The sequence below is a fragment of the Hyalella azteca genome, unplaced genomic scaffold (assembly GCF_000764305.2).
Source record: "Hyalella azteca isolate HAZT.00-mixed unplaced genomic scaffold, Hazt_2.0.2 contig13373, whole genome shotgun sequence".
In the NCBI taxonomy this organism is placed as follows: Eukaryota; Metazoa; Arthropoda; class Malacostraca; order Amphipoda; family Hyalellidae; genus Hyalella; species Hyalella azteca.
The window spans coordinates 12,624-37,243 of record NW_025943297.1 but is presented as its reverse complement, the minus strand read 5'-3'; the positions used below and the strand labels follow the sequence as shown (position 1 = coordinate 37,243).

Below are 24,620 nucleotides of genomic sequence, written 5' to 3'. Positions count from 1 at the left end.
TAAATGAGGATTTAAGATCTACTGTTGCTTTGTATACTTCTTACATTTTTTACAAATTTGTTTGCTTCAACTTTTAGCAAACACAAAAAGCTAATAATCCATATTGATACAGATTAGTTGTAATGTTTGTTTGACCCTCGATATAGAAAAATATCATGAATAGCCCTTCGATATAACTTTGATCCCGTAAGCAAGATGTAGGGTTGCATGATTTTTAATTATATTGTATTGAAAAAATTAAATGAGAAGTCATTTATTCATTAAATCCGTCACTTGAGAATTATTCTGTTGGTAAAATCACCATAGTAGTTCTGAAATAGGACTTGAAGTAATTAAGTAAATTAATTAGATTTTTCTACTAGACTCTTAATCTCTGAATAATTTTACTAAATGTAAGGTCTTTGATGGATTAATTGAAGTCATTATCACGTCCAGACGCATTAAGCGGCCTGTGTAGATGAGCTTCACTCACACAAAGTGGTCACTTTGAAAGATGAATAATTTTCGTCATAGTTTTAATTATAATCTTGACTTTGTTTAGTAAATTGCAAATAATTACTTTGAAGATCATTGAGATTTGCACGATCTATACCCATAATAACTTGTCAGTTTGAGACAAACTTAGCTCCCAGCATTCACTCGCCCAACAAAGTGAATTGAGCGTCTAAGTAAGCAGTATATATGTGCGTATTACCTGGGGGAAGTGTTGTCTGCTTTCGTGTGAAAAGCAATGGCTGGCTTGAGTGTTTGTATATTATTTGGGGATGAAGTTGGCCGGGGAAGTCAGTGTTTGTTATGGGGATGCCAGTCTTCATGAAGGAGGTTATGCACCTGACAGTCTTTATCAGCGAGGGTCGAGACGCCCTTATCATACAAATACCAACCCAACGAGCACGTTCATGAGCGGGCGTGATTTTTCATGATGTTGTTTTTATTTTTTCATGTTAGTTTTAGTTTTTTATGATTTTCATGCTTTCGTTTCTTCATTTCGAGATCTAGTGATGTAAGGCGAGTTTCACCTAAATGCATTTGCTAAAAATCAGAATTATGAAAAATAATATGGAGCTTAGGTTTAGTTCATGAAATATCAGCATGGGTTTCTGGAGCTTAGAAACTTACAGTACACGATCAGAAGAAATCTCTCAATCGACATGTGTACGAAGTGAATACGTAGCCTTATACATGAACTGTTTCGGTAAGGTTCAGGTAAGGTAAGGTTTGCGAATAACACTTTTTTACTGTGTTGCAAACCCGTATAAGGCTAGGTACTTAAATATTGCAATAAACATTAAAAACGATCAAATGTTGAATCAAATTTGCGGCCAAAGAAAAATTTTTGCGCTCACATTTAGTTATGAGAGCATAGGTCCATATTTCTTTTTGGATGAAATCAATAATTGAATTCCACCTCCAATACTCATATCATAGATGTAAAGTGACGTCATCTCATCAGAGCAGACAATTCCAGAATCTTCGTCAAATTCAACTTCGAATATCTCCCCATCTCGATTATCTCGAATTTTCCCCGAAAGTTCGAGACCATCGCCGTCTCCATCAAATCTTAGCAACGTGTGGCTGGCTGCAGCCTTGTTGAACTTCGCCATCATAACTGAATTAGGGAAGGCTTTTGCTGAACTTTATTTGAATTAGTAGAGGCCCTGAATTAGCAGACGCCCTTGCTGAACTTTAATTATTGTGAGGCCTTCTTCTCTTACCATGGCTTCGTTATTCTTCGTTTATAAATTGTGTTTTGGGGTTCATCATTTCGATTCATATTGAAACTTAATTAATTGAGATTATCTTTTCAAACCATAGTTTCCTGACTGAACCCTCCGACGAGCACAGCATGAAGAAACCATTTGCTATTACACGACAAAAAAGTTTAAGATTTTTTACGAAACACATTAATAAATAAGGGAACGAAATCGTCTTTAACGTCTTATGTAACTAATTTCACTAGGTGCCTTTTAAAAATATTTCCTGCTTGTGGCTTTTTAAAAATAAACAAATTCAACCCACTATTAATTTACACGAAATATGGTTTGGTTCATGAGTAAATTATCCTTACGAAAGGCTACTGGCAAATAGGAGGAATGCTTACAATTACAAAATATTTTAATTTAACACGTTGAGTGCACTAGGGCTGCAAGATGGCCTAAAAACGACCAAGTCAGCCTTCAAAAATTGCCTATAATTAAATATATACTAGTAAGTCTGTAGGGTCCAGTGCAAAAATTTAATTTTACATTTTTTTTATATTTTTAAATCTAATAAGAAGATACCGATATCACAAATTTTTGTCGGTCAACGCAAGTGAAAAAACTAAATCGCGGAATATGTCATGAAAAAAAACTACCACAAGTCACCGGTGGGTCGTGACCCCCTCAGCGTGATAAACAATTACCGAAGACCCGCAGTATAATTAGTGTTCATGGCAGGGCCGAGGAAATAAAACTTCTAATTAATGCCATAATGAGTGTGGGGAGTAATATAAATCTGGGTTTATTTGCTAAAAGATATTGTAAGTTGAGTGAAACATTTAAAGCCCCAACACCACAGTAGGTAAATTCGTGAATATTATTGCACGGTTGCCGAAACAAATAAAAAGAGTTTGTTCGTTTATGTTTACTTTTCGATGTAACACAATTTTAGTCTTTAAGAAATAAATCCTAATGAGTTTATTTAAACATTGAGAAGAAGTCTTCGCTTCAGATTTGCTAAGATTCGATTTAATCTAGAAACAGTTTGAGAATCATTGGGAAATTTAACTTCAAATTTGAATACGTTTTATTTTTAAGATAACAACCGGAATAGTTCTCAAAGATTTTTCTTTTAACATCTAACTGCATATTTCATCCTCAAACGCATGGAATCACATTTTTGTGCAAGTGAAGTTTAGGCTTACATCCTTTTCAGTGTACATTGCAAAAATTCAAGCTCGGAAGTCGACTGGTTTGGAGATCAACTTGATGTGAAGTTATGGCAAAATTTTAGAAAAAATCGTGACTCGAAAATCTATGTGATCCCCGCGACATTTGAACAAATGCCATACTCTTTTTCGTTCATCCGCTGGCATGCAGTCACCTGTCTGACCCCCATGATTTCTGTGAACTACTCTTCTCAGATTTTACACTATCCCGCGAATTGGCAATAGTTGGTTGCGTAATTATGTGAACGTGAAAGTATTTATAGACTCTTCTGCCTCTATCCTGCATATTATATATGCGATTTTGTTGACCCTCAAACAACTTACAAAAATGAAGCTATGTCACCAGTAAGTGCAAGTGGGGAACAAATTAATTAAGCATATATGATGTTATCGAAAAAATTGATTCACAACGCAGCTGTTCCAGAAGTTGACGTAACGGATCGATGACCTCTTGGGGTACTTCTGTATTACGATTACCAAAGTATTAGAAATATAAGCAGTGCATGACAACAACGAATTATTCATACATCATCATTTATCCACGTTATTTCAATTGCGCGAATATAGGAGTAAACTTTGTGAAGATTTTATTACGTTTGTATTATTACCATATCCGACAACAATAAAAAAACTCCCCTTGCTGAGACAAACCAGATCTCCGAAAGCGGACAAAAATCTGCTGATCAGGTCGAAACTCGAGTGAGTTTTTTGCATGATCTTAAGAGTCTTGGATGTTTTTAAACGTTCCTGAAGCTGGCGCGAGTTAAAGTTACTCTTTAGATGGCAAAGTTGAGTTGAACTGGGAGAATATATAGCAAAAACACACAGTCAGACCTGCTCGCCTCGGCTGCTCCTATCGCGACTTGATTCCAACTTCGCGTCGATTACGAGTGATTGGCGCAGAGTTGCGTTCCGCTCAAAGTTAACTTTATACAATATTCCGGTCTTAATATAATGCAGAAATTGTTTTCCTTTCAGATAACGAAGAATTATTTGCTGTTAAAACTACTAAATTTAGGAGGATTTCAAATTAACGAAATACAATTGTCATAAATAAATGCATGTAAATATTTACAATGTAAATATTATTTAATGACTGAAGAATAGGGAAAAACAGAAAATCGAAATTGTAAGTATATATAGCAGATATGTAAATTATATGCCAGAAAATTTCCCTTCGTATAGTATAAATCTGTCGTTAGTTGTTACTGCAACTAGCATACAGTAGAAGCAGGGTGAAAAGTATCAACGAACCGAAATCCACACTGGGGCACGACGCTAGAAAGTGCAAATGAAAATAATCTAAATTTAGTTATTGAAGTTTTTAAAGTTTTAAAGTCAATCTTCTGCTCAGTCTTACTGCCAATTACTTATTCATTAGCAGTCACTAGAATTAACGTGACTTTCAACAGCCATTTAACATACCAATAATGGTTTTAATAAAAAATATTCAATAGATTTCATATTTTGTCAGGCTCAGTCTTCAAGGTACAATAATCCTGCAAAATATTGAACATTTTTTAGGCGCAAGAGAGACGTGTTCTGCAAACTTTTATATTGGTGAACTGTTTAGCCTCGATAAAAATTCTAAATATTTGAATACTATTGTAAGTTAGGTTACGCTGCTGTTAGAATATTTCTATTTACTGTTTCACGATTCGTTCCAATTGTGTTGTGCTATCAGAATAATTCCGAATATTGTTTCAACATACGTTACATTCCTGCATCACTCAGAGAATAATTAATAATATTGTTTGAAGCTACGTTACTATCCTAATGTGCTATCAGAATTATCTGAATTTGATTCCAAAATATTCTATCATCATTTGTTGGATTCAGAATTATTATTAATACTGTTTTAATATTCTTAGCAACCTGTGTTGCCATCAGAATAATTCTGCATAGAGTTGCCAGCTAGGCTATACTGCCCAGAGTTACTAGAGGGGTGTTTCAGAGCAGTGTTGCCAGTTGGGTCACGTCTAGCGGGATAACCGCAAGATGGCGACCCTGATGAACAGAGCGCCTCTCTGGATTAGCCTTCTTGTTGGAAATTAGATGAGGAGAAATCCCGGGACTTTTGTTTTCGTCCAACTGACTCTTCGCTTGCTGAGGAAAAATCAAAATTTTTTCTAGGATTTGTTTTGGTGTTTTTATATGTTTAGGATATATAGGTGATCTCTCATCGTACATCCTGTTTGGCATCCTGTACATCCTGTTTGGCATGTCAGATGTTTTGAAATTTGAATCTTGAACTCAAAAATGTATGGCACTGTATAATTTTGGAGTAAAGTTTTGAAATAGTTCCATTATATCCTATTCAAAGCTTAAACCCTTGCCGACAAAGTAAAATTATTAGAAGTTCTCAAACATTTCAAAGAATATCGTTCACCTGTGTCTTTATAATTCTGTTCGTTAAGCACAAGTCTTTGAAATTTAGCTACTATTGAGAACTTACAAATTTGTGTGGCCTCAATGAAAATTTCTTTCCATGACTAGGAAGGTTTTTTCCCTTTTTTATCTCATTTTCTACTGCATGTACTTGTTTCATTTTATAGACTATATTTTTATAATTGATTTCCTTCAATATTCCCTTATGACTTCTCAGCCTCGCCTTCCCCTCACCTTGCGCCGCAGTCGCGGAGACAAGTGAGCGTCGCCGTAGTATTGGCAAGCCGAACTGAACCTCTGAGTCCAAGTCACCGCGACAAAAATTCTCCCCAAAAATAAAAGATTCCCCAAATGCTGACGTCTGCAGAAGAGCCTGAAATACTTCGAATATTCCTTCATCCGTGCAAGGAGTACCGAAAAAATCATCCGTAGAGTTGATAAAGTTTTGGAGTTTTCTTTTTAAATTAATTCTTTTATTTTCGATCAAGAATACTTGCAAACAATATGTTTTACCTTTATAACTGAAGCGTTCATATTTTGACAATAAACCTGCAAAAAAAATTGTATAAATTTACTACTGGTCTGAACATAATTAGGATAAATTTCCAGTGAAGAATTTTTTCCAGTGAATTTCCAGCGAACTCAAATATGAGCCTAATAATCGTGATGACAATAATAACTACATGTAATCCTTTTACGTGGATAAATATTTTCACTAGGTTTACTTATCTTCAACTTAGACAACATATTAATGTAGAATTTTATTTAATTTTATCAATCATCACATTCAGAATCCTCCAGCGACGTTTGATTATCACAACCTCATTAGTTATCTCGCATGGATCCTAGCGAATAATTATAAATTAATTCCCCACATATGAGCTTCTTCATTTTCCAGGTTTGCTTGTACGGAAATTCCTCCATTATTCATCTATTCATATTCTGCAATATTTCCTGATGTTCGATGAACATGTTTTTACTGCTGGCATCCTATGGAAGGCAATAGCCATCGCTTCGTCCATCAGCAGTGGAGCGCGTGACGGCCAGATGGATCATCAAGTCGCTTCGTGGCCACCTGCCAGCTGGTTTACTGTGCCCTCAACAATCGTAATTGCCTTGTCTTATTTTATATTTTATATCATTTAGAAATGAGTAGTTGCTTTAAAATTTAGTTATAAAACCCAGAGAAAAGTATGAAATATTTCTCATTGGAATTACAATTTCGACACAAGCATATTGATGAGTTTCTTTTCTTCAAAAGCTATTTTGAAGATTATTATTCGCACTCGTGACGCATATGAAGAGGCAGCTCACTGGAAAATGCCAGGAAAATGTTCGATAATGAGGAGTTAAGTTCAATACTTAGAAATATATGCAAATGGACAGCACGAATCAGAAATATCTGCTGAATGTAGAGTGCAGTTAAATAAAGATATTACTTGAGAATAATTTAAGCTTTCGTGGAAATATTATCATAATATTCGCCTATGAACCTAAGTAGGGCGGTAAAGTGAGGATATAGGAGAAACTGTGGAGGATAGAATGGGTTTTAAGAGAGGACATTTTTTTGTGGTAGTGAGAGATGAAAATGTAGATTATGAAAGGTAAACTAACCCTTACGTTAGGAAGCACAAAAATATGCAGAAATTTAAGTTTCTGAAACCGTTCCAGGAAATTTTGACTTTTCTTTTGTTTTTTTTTTTTTTTTAATTTTTAATATTGAAATAGTAAATCGGGCTTGAAGAATGAATTAAATACGGTAACTACGTAATTTTCTTCGCATATTTCAAATTTAAACATCCGAATGAAAGGAGTTTCAATCTAAGATTCTATTTAATTCAATTCACTCAGGTTACCTTAGACCATTAAAAAAAAATATTGGTACTTCCGTCTTTTAAAATATGCGGGGAGAGCGTCAATTTGATTTAACGAGTCAAAACTTTCATTTAAATGCTCATATTTAAATGTTTTGCTTGGTAGGGGGTGATGTTATGTACGAAATTATGGTCAGATGATTGAAGATTTGGGAGGCATGGTAACGTTGTTTCAAACATAGGGGCCCACGATAGCTTTTTTTTGGGAGGAGAATTTAAGTGTCCATGTATGGTAAATTACTCGCAAAAGAGTTGAAGTAACGAGCTAGGTATTAATAAGTAGTAGAAAGAGGGAAAAGATGAGCAAGGAAATTTGTAATGAGAATGAATTTAAGGATGGGGCGTAAAATAATTACAACAGCGGTCAAGTCTTCGCGGATCAGCTATTCTCAGATTAATTCTCTTTGTTGGGGACGGACATGAGGCTTGCGTGCGCATAGGCGACTCGAAATTTTCTATTGCGAAAATTTACGATGAAATTGGTGAACGAATTTTGTAAGATTGAGAAAATATATTTATTCCTTCAGATTTTCCGTGAGAATCTGCAGCTGTGAACTAATACTTCAATTTTTCGTATTTTGAAAATGATGCAAGGTGGGCGGGCATTTTTGAAGCATTTTATATTTTTTTGTGTTCGGGTAATTGTTGAATGTTCGAAATTTTACAGTGTAGATTTATCTAGGAAATGTTACTACTAGGAACTGTAAATGTTACTGTAACCTACGGAAGGTGATCTGTTGAACGTGAATGTCGGGAGATTTTTTCGCATGAAGCTAGAACGTAGATATCCGCAACGTCTGTTTGTGCTTCAAATCATCATAATGGAGATTGTTAGGAATATTTGGCCTACTTATAAAATAGATATGCGTATTGATCAACTTCCTAACGAGTTAAACATTTAACTACGGGTAATTTTTGTGGTTTTAGATCTCAATGGTTTTGTTCGACTATGTAACAGCTTTAATAGCGCATGATTGTCATTTGTATTCGATAGTTTCATCTTTTGCATATTGCTCCAACAGATGTTCAATATAGATATCTAAATATTAGGTTCATAATCCGTAGATTTTTTCGAAGTCATGATGTGTATTTTTGTTTATAGAATGTACATGTAAAAAGCATTGTTGAGACGAGTAACTTTCGTCCGACGCCAGCAACAAATTTTGACTCAGAGCCTGGTCCTTGTGCAAGCCCGAATCTGCATTTGCTATGTGGAAGAGTGTAAGCAAACTCAGCTTCTGAGTTCATTTTGAAAAGAAAAACAAGTCATCCACTAGCGACAGATGGCGCTGCTGGGCCACACAAATGTTGTTTTTGTGTATCTGCTATTCACATATGTTGAGAGATGGCACTGTTTGCTGCCACCTTTGCGACGTAGCTGGAGACTGCTCGTGTGGCAGGCTTGCCGTGCCAGAGATAATGTGGGCATTTTTATCCTAGGTTATATAAAAGAGTTTGTTGTACCTGTTTGAAAATAAAAAATGTTTTGCATTATGTTAATCAAGCTGAAATTTACAGTGGTTTCAACGTTGTAATAATGTGGAATAATATCAAGAACAATTACACTACCAACAAATTCAAAACAATCACCCCCACCATCACATATACCACCATCACATCACAATAAAACTCATCCCCCCCTCATCCACAGCCCCTCCCCAGCCCCGCGACGGAGGAAGCCATCAAGGCCTCACGCGCCGTAAGCCGATAGGGGAGTTACGACGCTGGGTTTTATTGCATCGCTTCATCACATGCGGACCCCTCATGAAATTGCACTCACGCCCTCACGAGCTCATGGCTTGCGGCGCCCCTGGCCATTAGCATGCCGTCGGGCGTCAGCGGTATGAAAGACAATNGAGAGGACATTTTTTTGTGGTAGTGAGAGATGAAAATGTAGATTATGAAAGGTAAACTAACCCTTACGTTAGGAAGCACAAAAATATGCAGAAATTTAAGTTTCTGAAACCAGTACAAGAAAATGTGAACTATCATATGATATATTTATTTTTTTAATTTTTAATATTGAAATAGTAAATCCGGCTTGAAGAATGAATTAAATACGGTAACTACGTAATTTTCTTCGCATATTTCAAATTTAAACATCCGAATGAAAGGAGTTTCAATCTAAGATTCTATTTAATTCAATTCACTCAGGTTACCTTAGACCATTAAAAAAATATTGGTACTTCCGTCTTTTAAAATATGCGGGGAGAGCGTCAATTTGATTTAACGAGTCAAAACTTTCATTTAAATGCTGATATTTAAATGTCAAGCATGACATTTAAATATCAGCATTTAAATGAAAGTTTTTACTCGTTAAATCAAATTAACGCTCTCCCCGCATATTTTAAAAGACGGGAGTAGCAAGATTTTTTTAATTGTCTAAGGTAACCTGATTGAATTTGTATTTGCTTGGTAGGGGGTGATGCTATGTGCGAAGTTATGGACAGATGATTGAAGATTTTGGAGGCATGGTAATGTTGTTTCAAACATAGAGGCCCACGATAAGTCTTTTTGGAAGGAGAATTTAAGTGACCATGTATGGTAAATTACTCGCAAAAGAGTTGAAGTGAAGAGTTAGGTATTAATAAGTAGTAGAAAGAGGGAAAAGATGAGCATGGAAATTTGTAATGAGAATGAATTTAAGGATGGGGCGATGAGTAAAAAGATGCGATTATGAGGGGGGCCTAGAATGTGATTGGTGGGGCGGTGTGAGCGATAAAAGAGGCTTTATCACCTCGAGTCATAGGCCAGCATAAACATAACCTCTAGCCTACTGCTGCGGTGGTGATAGTGAGAGTCCGTCAATGCTGGGCAAGTCATCGCTAGTTACGTATGTTCGATTCTCAGCTCGCGGATGAAGCTGTAATGCATTATAGACGATAATATGGACATCAGTCGTAACGTCGTCGTTATTTTGGCTCAAGTTATAGCAAGTGTACATGTATAAACATGGATATAAATAAAAAATATGCCTGTTATAGTTTATTTACTTTTTCAAAATTATTTTTCTTATACTGCTTGTGTACTTCAGCGAAAATAGCATAAGCAATAAGAAACCGCTCAATGGTTTTGTTCGACTATGTAACAGTTTTTATAGCGCTTGATTATCATTTGTATTCGATTGTTGCATCTTCTGCATATTGCTCCAACAGATGTTCAATATAGATATCTAAATATTAGGTCCATAATCCGTAGATTTTTCAAAGTATATAGTCAAGACGTGTATTTTTGTTCATAGAATGTACGTCTAAAAAGCATTGTTCAGACGAGTAACTTCCGTCTGACGCCAGCAACAAATTTTGACTCAGAGCCTGGTCCTTGTGCAAGTCCGAATCTGCATTAGCTGTAGGGAAGAGTGTAAGCAAACTCAGCTTCCGAGTTCATTTTGAAAAGAAAAACAAGTCATCCACTAGCGACAGATGGCGCTGCTGGGCCGCACAAATGTTGTTTTTGTTATGTATCTGCTATTCACATATGTTGAGAGATGGCACTGTTTGCTTCCACCTTTGCGACGTAGCTAGAGACTGCTCGTGTGGCAGGCTTGGCGTGCCAGAGATAATGTCGTCATATTTATCATAGGTTAAATAAAAGAGTTTGTTGTACCTGTTTAAAAATAAAATATTTTGAATTATGTTAATCAAGCTGAAATTTACAGTGGTTTAAACGTTGTAATAATGTGGAATAATGTCAAGAACAATTACACTACCTACAAATTTAAAACAATCACCACCACCGTCACATATACCACCATCACATCACAGTAAAACTCATCCTCCTCTCACCCACAGCCCCTCCCCGCCCCGCGACGGAGGAAGCCATCAAGGCCTCACGCGCCGTAAGCCGATAGGGGAGTTACGACGCTGGGTTTTATTGCATCGCTTCATCACATGCGGACCCCTCATGAAATTGCACTCACGCCCTCACGAGCTCATGGCTTGCGGCGCCCCTGGCCATTAGCATGCCGTCGGGCGTCAACGGTATGAAAGACAATCTTAAAGACGCACGACATGATAGAAAAACGTAGAAAATGAGTCGGGGAAACAATCCAAGAAATAAAAGAAGTGAACACGGAAACTCGATCGCATGGAAAAAGAAACGAATGCAAAAAATGTACGAGCAAGGATAAAGTGAAGCAATTGATCGGTAAGAATCGAAGGCGGAGCATGCATACCGAGAATCACATTTATCTCGTGTAAATCTCTTGGATTAGATTGCTCAGAGGCCTCTAGAATGAGAATAAGTTGCTCTTCCAACCTTCACTACTCTAACCGTATCACACATTTTGGAATTTAGGACAGAAAAGAATTCTCAAAAAAACTTTTGTTCCGTGACTTCCTGCATTTCCCTGTCAAATAGACATTAGTATCTTTCACTTCTTTCTAATATGTCATGCATTAATCGAATGCTATTTGTCGTTTCAGTGTTCATGCTAGTTTTCGTTACTACCCGTGCATTCTCCGTAAAAATCGCTCGTCACCTAGCAACATTTCGCAGCTTCACGCTGCACGCAGTTCACTTCCACTCCTCAGTAAAGTTTGAACCCAAATCAACGGCGGCTGATCGTCAGCCTTCCTTCGTTGGCACAAAAATTTAGCGCAATTTTACAGCGTTGCACTTTTGCAGTTGTGAACATCCGCCCTTCGCACTGCACTTCACTGCCCATCAGCTTGCATATTTGGCAAGCAGAGCGCGGAGCGGCCAGCGCTCGCCTAAGGGCTGTAATTCAAACATGATTTGAATGCGGCGATGCAGCGTGTCATTAAAAAGAGCGCGGGAGGGGCAATTGCCGGTCGCAAATGCTGAGCAATTGGACCCGTTGCGAGAAGAAAATTCCGACGTGCCGCCTGAATGGAAGAGAAGGAGAAGCCTGCTGCCGCCTGAGCTACGATCGCAGGCTGTGTTACAGGATTTACGGCACGGCCACGGCACGGATGCTTTAGGTGTAGGCAGCGGCGTAACATTTACACTAATCTGCGATTAACGTGTGAGTATACTTTCTATATTTTTGTTGATGCAGGGTGCTAAAACTTGGAATGTGCAAAAAACTTTTAATTATTGAAAATGTATGGTTATTTATTGATCCTATATTTATATCGATGGTATCGAGTAGTAAAAAATTATTCATTAGTGATACTTTCCCTGATTCAAAACCATAAATACATTTTGGCACATATATTTGATGTATGCAAAGGCAATTTATTTCATTTAATCTCAATTATAATTTAAGTAATCATCTTTTCCCTACTTGAAGCTTTTAGAAAATTAACTGCAACGTGATGTCACCTTGCTACTAAAATGGAGATATTGGGGAATCAATGAACTTATTACGAACTACACAACCTAAAAAATGAATTTGCGAAGAAATACTATGAAATAAAATAAAATTGTTGATTTTAGAGAATTTCTCCTCGAGTGCCGCATTAATACGGCACAGCAATTTAATGATTGCTGTCGGTTTCGAGTGAGGATTTGGCTCTCCGCAAATAATATTTTAATCTTATTCAAGCGGAGCTTAGGAGAAAATTTATCCGTTTTCTATTGAAGCGGAGATTAGATCGGCTCTCGATTGCATCCCGAAAAATTTAGATAAGGAATCAAATTATTTGATCTGCTAATTAAAAGCCCAGGGTCGAGATTAAAATGCAAAGTTTAATTAAGGCATCTTCGCTGACGGGAAGGTTGGGTGGAAATTCTCGTTTCGCGCTATGAGCTGAGCAGAAAATAGCAGTTAGAATCCTAATCTAAATATGTTTACGATGTGGATCGATTTCAATTAGGTATATGTATTCAAAGGAGCTCAGGGTTTTAACACACGATGCTACATTTCTTTCTTCATTGTCTTGTAAGACTTGTACTCTACTCATTTTCATGTATTCAACATTGATTATATTTAATTTATTTCAGATTGGTATTTGTATTCAAAGGAACTAGGGATTTTAGTACACGATTCCACATTTCTTCTTTGTCTTGTTAGACTTTTACTCTATTCAACATATTTCAACTACTCTACAAAAGTAATTCTATTGTTTCAGATAATAACGTATATTTGTCCTATAGTCCCTATAACCTTGAATGGAATTACCGATAAATGTGTTATTTCTAACGATGCTTTCACATTGTCTCTCGCGTAGATTTTTGTGATGACGCATCGGAGGTTCATCGTAATGACGGTAGTTTCTAATTAGTCATAATTAGTCATAATGGTTTAATTAATTTCGACCGCTGTTCCGTAAATTCAGTTTTTTCGACACATCCCGAGTGTAATTTTATCGTAAACTCTGTACAAACTCTCGTACAATTATGTAATTGAAGTAGTGAAATTTGAAGATTTGCACTCGTATTAAGTAAAAAAATCTTGTCCACGACCCCAATACATATGTTTGATTTTATTGAGGAAAGATTGATGAAAAATATTCAAGAAAGCCAGAGAATATCTTGAAAATTTCATCTCAATCTATTAAAAAAAACAATAATACCACAAAATAATAATAAAAAATACTAGACAACGATAAAAAACAACAATACCTCAAATAAAAAAATCCGACGCTGTGGAAATCTGAGCCTCCAGAAGTTGTGCGGGGCGATGCAATTGTTCAAGTTATCTCTAGGAGCGCCTCTCATACTTGCAATAATTGGAGCAGCGGCTTGCCGGGAATCCGTTGTAACATATTTAACTTCTCGGCCGAGTTGAGTTTGAGTTTCTGCAAAAGCTGCACGATGAGGAAAGTCAACAGACAAACGCTTGTGTTTCCTTGCCCCAAACTCGATACACGAGGCGGCCACAAAACCTGGAGCGGATACAGTCTCCCCGGTACAAAAAAATCATGATGTGCCTACAGAAAACGGATGAACTTGATGCACCTGCTCACTCAGATGCACGTGATGTACCTGCACACTCAGATGCACGTGATGCACCTGCACACTCAGATGCACGTGATGTACCTGCTCACTCAGATGCACGTGATGCACCTGCTCACTCAGATGCACGTGATGTACCTGTAAACTCAGATGCACGTGATGCACCTGCACACTCAGATGCACGTGATGTGCCTGTACACTCAGATGCACGTGATGCACCTGCACACTCAGATGCACGTGATGCACCTGCACACTCAGATGCACGTGATGTACCTGCACACTCAGATGCACGTGATGCACTTGCACACTCAGATGCACGTGATGTACCTGCACACTCAGATGCACGTGATGCACCTGCACACTCAGATGCACGTGATGCACCTGCTCACTCAGATGCACGTGATGTACCTGCACACTCAGATGCACGTGATGCACCTGCACACTCAGATGCAATTAATGCACTTTAGGGGATGCAATGTTCTTGTAAACATTAGATTAATATTTCTCATTTAGGTTTTAGTAACTTCTAACTTGAACTCGGTATGAATTCGTATTGTGATTCCATCACAGAGGTACTTGGTTATTTTTTGTGTTGTCTGTGCCCTGGTGTTTAAGTAATGTTTTTATTAATGTTTCAGTGAATAATGTTAGCTATATTATTCTTTTATTTTCACTATGTCATCCGTGCTATATTTATTCGTCTATTAGTTTACTTATTTCGTTGGTGCTAAGTCTGTGTTTTCGTTTTGTATGTGCAGAAAGGCTACGAAAAAAAGGACTTTAGTAGATCGATCATAATTGGGAATCGATATTTGGCCGAAAAAAAGCGCACGCTTTTGATTTTGGTTTTCATTTACTGATAGATTGTTTAGATTATTATTTATGTTCATTTATTTCAGTTTTATTTATCCTTTTTTAATGGCGATAATTTTTATCACACGGCCATACATAAAAGTCTGGACTACTGACAGCTTTATTTTCATATTATTTATTTATCGACTGGGCTCCAACTCACCTGCCCGATCAGATGCAAACGATGCATCAGCGCCCTCAGCTGTACTCATCAAGTAATAAATGTAAATTCATACACACACTGATCGAGCTGGTCTCGTTGTTGGGGCAATAACGCGAAATTGAATGTCGTATAAGATAATTTTTATTGAATAATTATTAAACCTCTATTTTACGTGCAAGGATTTAAAAGATACTTGTCAGGTAGTATTTGTGCAAGACTTATAAAATACAAAATTTCGTTAAAATTAATTCTCCGACTTGGAGGAAGTGCGCATCGCTGAGTGCAAGAGCTCTGCTTGGGAACTATTTACTCATGCATGCACTGCAGCTTGTTTTATTGTTAGAATGATTAATGTTTTGAAATGGAACTTAAACCTGAATAAATAATCCAATTGCCTGAAAGACTGAAAATACATTTTTGACTTTAATACACGTTCTGTTATTTCCTAACATTTATTCGCGAATAATTGACCGTTGACTAATCTACGTATATAGGATCAAACTAACCAATTGAGTGCTCAGTTTTGAATTTATTTCAAGCATTTTGTAGGTTAATTTTCCGATGCGAGAGGAAAACAAGCTAACTCTAACGTTCTAGTGCTCACAGTAAGGCCAGTAAGAAAGCTTCCCGCACGCCAGGATCACAAAGAACTCATTGACCACCATGTGTTCTGGTCCTAATAAGCCTTTCTTTAATCAAAAAGTTTTCATTTCTCAAAGTGAACATCTAAGTCATCTCTCGTTTCCTTTACGAAGAAGATCCGGCTAACGACGCTCTCCAAGTTTCAAAAAAAAAAAAATCTAAAAGAGGGAAACCCAACTTAACCTTTTGCTGGATAAGACCGACCAGACAGGCTCTTTGTAGCAGGCCGGTGTAGCATTTTGATAACCTTTTGCAAAGCACAGCTTGACCTTTACGTAAGTAGGGCCTGTGTACCGGTAGGTCACAATTGGAACTTCTGGGCGATTTATGGATGGCCGTAAATGGTCCATTTGTGGCCACCGATCTTCCGCTCATTATTTACATTAACGGACGGACGAGTTAAGTGAGCTCTTCAGTGAAGCAGGACTTACGATACCGTCCGAGAGGACTAGAGTTTCCCATCTTAATTGATGCCTTTTTAAGGCAAGTATTTTATTTTAATTCGACACTAAAAAGTAAAATAAATTGTCATTCAAATGATAATGAATTCATCGTTTAAGTGAATGAGTTATAATTCATAGCTATCGAACTAATTAGTTTATAATTGTTCGGTGAAATAATAGATAAGATTTTTCTCATATGACTTTATATTTCATGTCTGAAAAAGATAGCGCTCAAACGCTAAAACTCATGATTAACCATCAAAAATTACCCACCCTCCAAGATTCTGCAGAATGAATTGTGGTGGCAACATTAGAGGATCTCATTATCAAGCTGCGTCAATTGTGGTCCAACACTAAAGGATCGCATTAACATGCTGCGTCAATTGTGGTCCAACACTAAAGGATCGCATTAACATGCTGCGTCAATTCAAACCCTCCTGACAAACGAAAAAATTGGCCGTTGAAAGGCAAAATTCTTTGTATTGACCGTTAAAACGGCCAATGGAGGCCGTAAAAATGCATTTAAGCGCCTGAAATTCGCTCAGTTGATTACAGAGCAGGCCAAAAGCTCTGAAGACTTAACACGTAGGAAACACAATTGTGAATTTGCTGAAATTGGACGAAACCGAATGAACATCAATATATTATTTTCGTAAAAATCCAAATAAAAATTTTATGCAAAAATACATTTTAGCCCAAAATTGTACATATTACGAATGATATTAATTCGATTCAATAGAGCTAAAGTTTCGTGAAGCAGGTTCGTATGCGGTGCAATGAACGCATGCAGCAGAGCCTGGCGAGACGTAGCCGTAGAGTGGGACGCTTGGTATGCAGGGTCCTAGCGGTTATCTGTGTAAACAAGAGCCGTGACTGCGGCGATCTATACACAAGGCGCGAGCTGGCCTCCCTAAACTCGGGAGAGAGAAAAACTGGAAATGAAGCAGCAAGGTTAAGAGAATGCGTAGTAATGCATTGCAGTTACGTGCCAACTTTATTATCGTGCTGCTTTGTTTCCAGTTCAGCTATTGGTCTCTGAGTTATCAGCTGCTCTTGAGAATGAACATTTGATAAATACTGACAGTTGCACTGTCAATTGAGACGAAAATTGTAGGTATACAGTCTGTAAATTCATCACAAAAACGAACTTGTACAAGTGAAGTATATTGGAGATAAAGATGAAACTAAGGGGTGATGCCAAGGAAAACATACTAACAATATCGAACGGCATTTAAACTTTCTAAAATGTTCATGAAACCAAAAGGTTTCGGAAATATTCTTAATGAACATTTGTTGACCAATTGGTAATAAATAAATTTAGATAAATATTTCACCCTTTTGCCAACCTCTTCAATTACACCTTAATTAAATCATTCGCTAAATTATTTCACGCACAAATTTGACAACCTTAGTTAATTGCGTTACATTGTCCATTTTTTCTCTAATTAGAGACTTACATAAATAATTTCTGACGAATCAATCGCAAAGGTAACAAAATTATGAGAAATTTTCTGAGACATCTCATAATATTTTGAATTCGGCTTAGAATAATCTAATCGAGTTAATCAAATATAGAATCGTCAAAATTTTCTTGAATCGCCACTCAATTCTCATCATTAAAAACACCTCCAAAGCATAACCTGATAGATTCAAATCACTCTTCTGAAAGTTATAGTTTAAAGCATCAACCCATCCTCATCCTCCGTCAATGCAAGGATTGAACGGTAAAAAAACCAGCAGTTTGCTATCAATGGACTATAGTACAATAAATCTCGAGTTCCGCCCAGCCTGCGTCTGGGCCCGATAGCTGCCGTGCAAAAACTTAGCAGAGACTTCTTGAGTCGGCATGCTTGCTCATACGACACTGTCGAAGTTTCTTTCATGTTAAAAGCATTAACTGAGAATCCAATATACATGAACCATTGCTTCACAATTAAAATGATAGTGAGGCCATATTGTGTAATTTGTCGATGAGTTGAAAACTACTTAGGGTGATACACTAGCATAATTTAGAGACGTGAGCCTCCAAATTAGGGGCCTCCTAGGATTCGGAGGTTGGCATTAGGGCGTCTTATGATTCGGGGAGCACGTAAATCTTGTGATGTATTGAGAGAAGAATAATAATAGTAATAAAGAATAACCAGAAGAAAGATGATCTAATGTTATTACGGATATTCAGAAAAGGAATTTTTAGACTAAAATTAGCAAGTAGACTTCCCTATTCGAAGCAATTTTCCCGTAAATTTTAGAGGCGCAGGAGACGACTGTAAAGACCGCTTGCTTCTCGGTGGCAAGTCGACTGCTTTATCACCCATTTCCATTCGTGATTTGGACTGATCTGGGAATGGGAATAGTCGCTGTGCAGCGCCGGGAATCAAGCCAGACTCTGTTGGAATGATCGCCGTCCAGCTGATCCGATCTGCATAGGATGAACGGCATCAGGCGCTCAAAACTGGCGAGCTTTGAACGACAGTTGCGAGTGACGCTACACGCATTCGTCTGGTGTACAATAGACGCAGTTGCTGGGTGGCACTGATGTAGCCTGGCCGCCATCCAATGTGCTTATGAAGGTGTTATTATTTCTCCACTAAATTTTCGTGTTTAGAACATTTACTTCTATGCAATTGGATCCACTTCCTCGTGAGCCCACTCACCGTAAAGAGCAGCCGCGCCACTCCATCTGCAGGGTCCACTCGAGCGGGCCAGAGGAGCACAATAATTATTACATCAGTCGGCCAAGCTTCACCTGCCCGGCCTTTGCTTGCCTTCAATTGTCACAGACCCGCGACGCTCTGTCGTCCGTGGCTGCGGGACAACTTGCTTTGTCAATTGATGTCTCCGCGCATCCTGGCGCCTTTGATCGGTGCTGCCCTCAGGGGCAGGCTGGCCTCCTTCGTTTTGCTTGTGTGAAAATATTTGTTCAAACGTATTGATTTTATTGTTGCCCTGCAAGACGTCTTCTAAGTTAGAGATATGTTTTATCTGAAAGGCAGACTCAGAGTGTCCATTTTCCTTTGGTGAAAATATTTTAGTTTGTGCTGGAATTAATTTGATTGTTGCTCAGCAAAATGTTTGCTATGTTAAGAGAAATTAAAATTAAACGCACATAAATTATCAACAAGTGTTCATCTGTTTCTCGAGGCATGCAAATTTTTAAGGGTTGAGTGAATTCTATTGAATTGCAGTTTTTCACTTTACTGGTGAACCAATACTCGAATAATTAAGAAAAATTTCTCAGTTCAGGCGTAATTGAAACAAATATTCTGAAAAATGAGTAATGGATATTGAAGTACAACTTTACGTGACACAGTTCAACTTAACGTTGAACTTAACAATAAATAACAGAAATAATTTTGCTGAAAGAGTTCTGTTAACAGAAATTACAGTGACAGTGAATTACCATTACATAATGGCAGAGGTCAGAGCCCTTCACATCGTTCAGTGCATCGCGACCAACACCGTGCACTTCAAGCCTCAATATGAAGTGTAAAGAATAATTTATTATCGGTTGCTGAGAAAATAGCGGGTATCACGACAACGAATATGGAATTTAGAATGCGGACCGGAGTAAACGGCGGAAAAGGCGTTTGGTATATTTGGGTTGGCTGCCTCTAAGCTCCCGTGCTCTTCTGATGAATCCTCTTCAGACCATATTTCAGCCTTATCATGTGAATTAATTCAAAGTTGTTTTAATTATGAAGTAATTAAAAAGCGTAATCTATAATCCTATAGATTGGTAGCTGACGTGGAGAAGAACGCAGTGAAAGTATCGCATGAATTTTCTTCATATAGAATTGAGTTCTGTATTACTGCACAAATCGATGAAGTCGTGCCGTTAAACTATACCAAAAGACACAGTAAAAAACAAAACTGGGAAAGCATGCCTCTCAAATGTTACAGCGTTCAACATGCACTTAATATGTATTCATTACACATAAAGTCATTGATGTTCATTCATTTCAACAGAGCGTGAAATGAATATTGGGAGAATTCCTCGACATTTTGCGCACGGCAAAAGCCAGTCTCTGTAGTTGGTATTCAGGGCAGCTTTAAGTCTAACAACTAATGTAGACGCTCGACTAAGCAAACAGCAAGCCGTTGTATAGTGAACAAATTCTTCTCGTTATATCCTAAAATCTTTTTCTTCCAGTATCCTGAAAAACTTACTCCAATAAAATCAAGACCGCCCACATTTTCGTAAGTCATTCCCAGTATTTTTGTAAGAACTTTAATTTCTCTCGAAAGTTTCAGCTCGTATGTTTTTATGAGAGTCTTTACTTTTTGTTCAAGTTATGACACATTACTCAATCTACAAGGTTAGTTGCAAGCACTTCCCACCTGGTCAGACCTGTAGCACCTTGCACCTCTGTCATGATTAAAGCCGACAAATTAAATACTGGGTAATTCTTGTGGTTTCTGCGAAAGTTAGGCTTCCCGTTGTTCTAGTAAGCAGCCAGTCATGCAGTGGTTTGACTCGTCTGCCAGCTCTCAACAGTCATTCAGTCATTCTTCCAACTAATGCAGAACCCTCCACCTGTCGGTACACCAGAATCGTCAAATTGATCGTTTAGTAAGAATTCTTCAACAAGTCGTTTTAGCTATAATATTAGAGGTGTGGTTCTACCAGTGTCCCACCATTTGTTCAGTTTGAATTCTCAAGCATTCGTTCTGCCAGTGTCCTACGTACAGTCGTTCTGTCGTAACTATCAGACAGCGGTTCAGGCATAATCTTCCAGTAGTCATTTTGTCAGAATCCTGTGGCGTGGTTCAGTTAGAGTCCCCCAGCAGTTGTCATACCCTCGGGCAGTCATTCAACCATAATCTTCCACCTGTCGTTTCGTTATAATTCTCCACCAGTCGTCCAGTCGTTCGATCTGAATTCGCCAACAGTCGTTCGGCCAGTCTCCCGGCTGCAGGCCGGACCGTAAGTAGCGGCGGCTGGAGTCCGTAACTTGGCGCACGTGTCCTGCAAGCTCAGTCGTTCAGTAAGAAACATCTACCTGTCGTTCAGTAAGAATACTTCATCAGTCGTCGGCCAGTCTCCCGGCTGCAGGCCGGACCGTAAGTAGCGGCGGCTGGAGTCCGTAACTTGGCGCACGTGTCCTGCAAGCGGCGGAAGCATCTCGTCTTTTCTTCAATTGCACGGTCACCAGCCCCCGAAAATCTACGGGACTGCACTGCAGATATCATTTTGAGCGTCAGGACACCATGAACAAGTCATTCACGGCTGAAGACAATGTCGATTTATTTTGTGTGAAACAATTTTCAATTTGAGATATGATATGATCATTCGCATATATTTGAAACTTGAAGTCGTTATTAGATCTTGACCTTCATGATTTTTTGCATCAGTCATGAAAATTTGCAGAAGTATTACAGAAATATTTTTTTTGTTAAATGACTTGATACTGGGGTTCAAGGTGAGAAAAAATATAGATATTACAAATAGATTCAATGAGCCTATATCACGTCAATAATAGTTAACAGTGGGATTTTCACAATGATCGAGTTCCTCAGTCAGCGTTTTTGTTCAAGTGTCTATCGACTTGCTATGTGGGAGCATAAGAAACGACTTCGAGTTCAAGCCAGGAGCTGTGGTTCTCTTTTAAAACTTTGCAGCTCAACAAAGACTTGTAGAGAAAAAACAATAGCCTTTAAGCTCTCAAGCAAACACAGTCAGCGTAGAAAATTGTGATGCTGCTTGAAAAAGAAGAATCGTGCTTGAAGTCACAAAAATATGTGTACATAGTGAACACAAATGTATAACAGAGAGCGCTAGGTAGTAACTTTATCATCGTATAGATAAACAATTGGAATAAAGAGAAAACATAAACCTTTAGCTATAATTTAAACCATGAGACGTAGACAGGATTAAAGAAGAGTACAATCATGATTTTTGGTGATACCTCAATGGACAGGAGTTATAATTAAATATTAATGAACATTGTTCAAGCAATTTTACCTTAGTAAAGACACATATGTTCAATAAAACATTAACAACAAATATTTTTAAATTGTGAATGGAAAAAGTTGTAAATAATTAAGGTTCTATTTGTTTACGGTTTTGTAACTTTTCAAATTTTGGAAAAATATAGGAAATAATTCTGAGATAAGAAAAGATTCATCGATTGCGTAATAATAGTCGAAAAAATTCGTTATTCTCTTTCAAAATCTTCGTCGCTAAAGCTACGATAAGCTTAAAAATTTGTTCCAGAATATTTAAATGGAGATCTGCTGCAAAACTACGTTCAATAAATTCTTAGGTTCGAACGCACATTTATATTGAACGGAGTTGTAATAAGATTTTATGCGCATTTTCTCATTCATGGAAAAATGGCACTATTTTGCTCGTCATGTCCGTCCGTCTGTCCGTCCGTCCGTCCGTGACTTCATGCTTTCGTCGACGAGAAAATGCGCTCTCTGTCACTCACTGCAGTGAGTACTGAGTTACATTTTTGCTTCTACGGGGAAAATAACACTGTAATATAAATTCGTTTTACTATAAATTCGTTTACTTATTATATATGGCTTCCGCAAATTTTTTTCTACCTCATCACTCATGTAGACTAACGCTACAGCAACATCACAACAATTGTGTAAGCGTAAGTAATAACAGTCACAATTGGCGACATAAGTATTGCACACATAACAATCTAATTCTAAGTAATAATAGTCTCGGGCGATGATCTGGAGCAGCAATAGCAATAAGATGGGCAATACCCCAGCAAGTTAAGCAGAGGTAGCAAATATCCCGTTAAAGATCACGAGGGTAAGAGGCCATTACGCACCTACTACAAGCCATCAGATCGTCTTGCAAATGTTCCTTTGAATCTCCATGATATTGTCTGGCTCGCTGCACCAGCTCTTAAAAACAGCGGGAATTAGCTTATATAGGAACGCCGATCATATTCTCAAGTGCCCTCTTGCGATTAACTACTACAGAATAAGACTATCGCGGACTAAGTCAAACTAAATAAAAAATTTAAATGGCAATGAATTAGGAGGCAATTTAGCTTCAAATTTTACAAGTTGCGCATGACGAAGATCTGCTATTAGAGATCGGGCAACATCAAGCTTTTACTTTCGATGGTTTAGCTTCTAAATTTAATTTACTTTGTCTTGGACTTACAATGCTATACCTGGAAGATGTATTCACAATTCATTCAGAAATTGGGATTAGGCCACAAATTTGTATGTAATGTTAAAGCCTCTTAATTTCGTTCAAGTTGGGCGGTTTCAGCATACATTTCGCGCTAAAACCAAAAATAGAAGAGTTGAAGGTTATTTTAACAAAACATTTTTAGATTCCCTGAACACTAGAAGGCGGTATAAGGATTTAGTGGGATTTTCGTCCCTTACGGAACAGGATTGCGGCGATTTTATTGCTTGTCACAAAACACAGAAGCGCTCGACCAGAGATCGAGGTTTGCGTGTCTCAGGAAGACCAAGCTTCGTCAGTGCCAGCCTCAAGTCTACGGTCAAGTTACGCCGGAGGTGCTGTAACTGAAATGTTTATCTTGGTCCTGTTTTTCTTAAGTGGCCCAGTGAAGTTGTTTTGTGCGCCTCCTCCTGTAGCTGCTGACTTGTGCTGAGCTGAGATGGTTCGTGAGTTGAAGATTCGGGCTTGTCGGAAACAACTCAGTAGAAAAAAGACGTAGGATGAAAAAATCTGAGTCCGAGGAGAAGTATTTTTATTGAGGATAAAGGAAACCTGAAATAAAATCACACACAAGAAATTCGAATCCCAGTTATCAGCAAAGAATTGCTGATATAGACTCAAAAGATTATATGCTGCCAAAATATTTGATAATTTTTAATATAATTTATTCTTCAATTTAATTGAAACAAATCTTTACGGCGCTAACGCCATCGTTGTTCGCAGTCGATATTTACGTCGGTTTCATCATCCTGAATGGTAATTTCATGAATGAGCGAAACCGTAACGGGTATTAATTGCTATTTGTTTGTGTCATTGTAGATATTTAATAATGAATTTTAAAAACTTTGTTCTTGTTTAGTTTGTTTGCTCCTGAATATCACAAAATATGAGATAAATGTACGAATTTTACCCTATAGATTTCTTAGGCTGGCTATCAAACTCGCCTATATGGCTACAGTATGAAGGCTTTATCATGCAGAACTGTAACAATGCATCGATTTATTGAGAAGGGGTACAGCACGTGCATTAAATTACCAAAATTCTGCCATCCACAAAAAATATCTCTCAATATCCGTTATAAAAATTCATTTTACCAAAATATCACTTAAATTAAATTTTGCAACCGCTTAGGTTCGGCCATTGACGAGTGAGTGGCCTGGCAATAACAATAAAATTTATGCTCTAAAAACGTCAATCGAATTACTCGATCGCTTCGAGACATGTATATTCCTTATGTGTGATTGCAGGTAGAGAAAATTTGAATTAATTGACGCACACAACACAGGTAAAACAATACAATGAACACAGC

The 24,620-nt window shown here is 37.7% G+C and overlaps 1 protein-coding gene across 1 annotated transcript; it reads left to right on the top strand.

Moving 5' to 3' along the window:
• Nucleotides 1-14,211: 14,211 nt before the first annotated feature.
• On the top strand, nucleotides 14,212-14,478 carry LOC108668502 (putative uncharacterized protein FLJ46204; the record flags this gene model as incomplete). The annotated part of the gene is made up of 1 exon (XM_018155735.1): nucleotides 14,212-14,478. A coding segment is annotated over exon 1 (267 nt), but the record flags the coding sequence as incomplete, so codon positions are not given.
• Nucleotides 14,479-24,620: the final 10,142 nt, after the last annotated feature.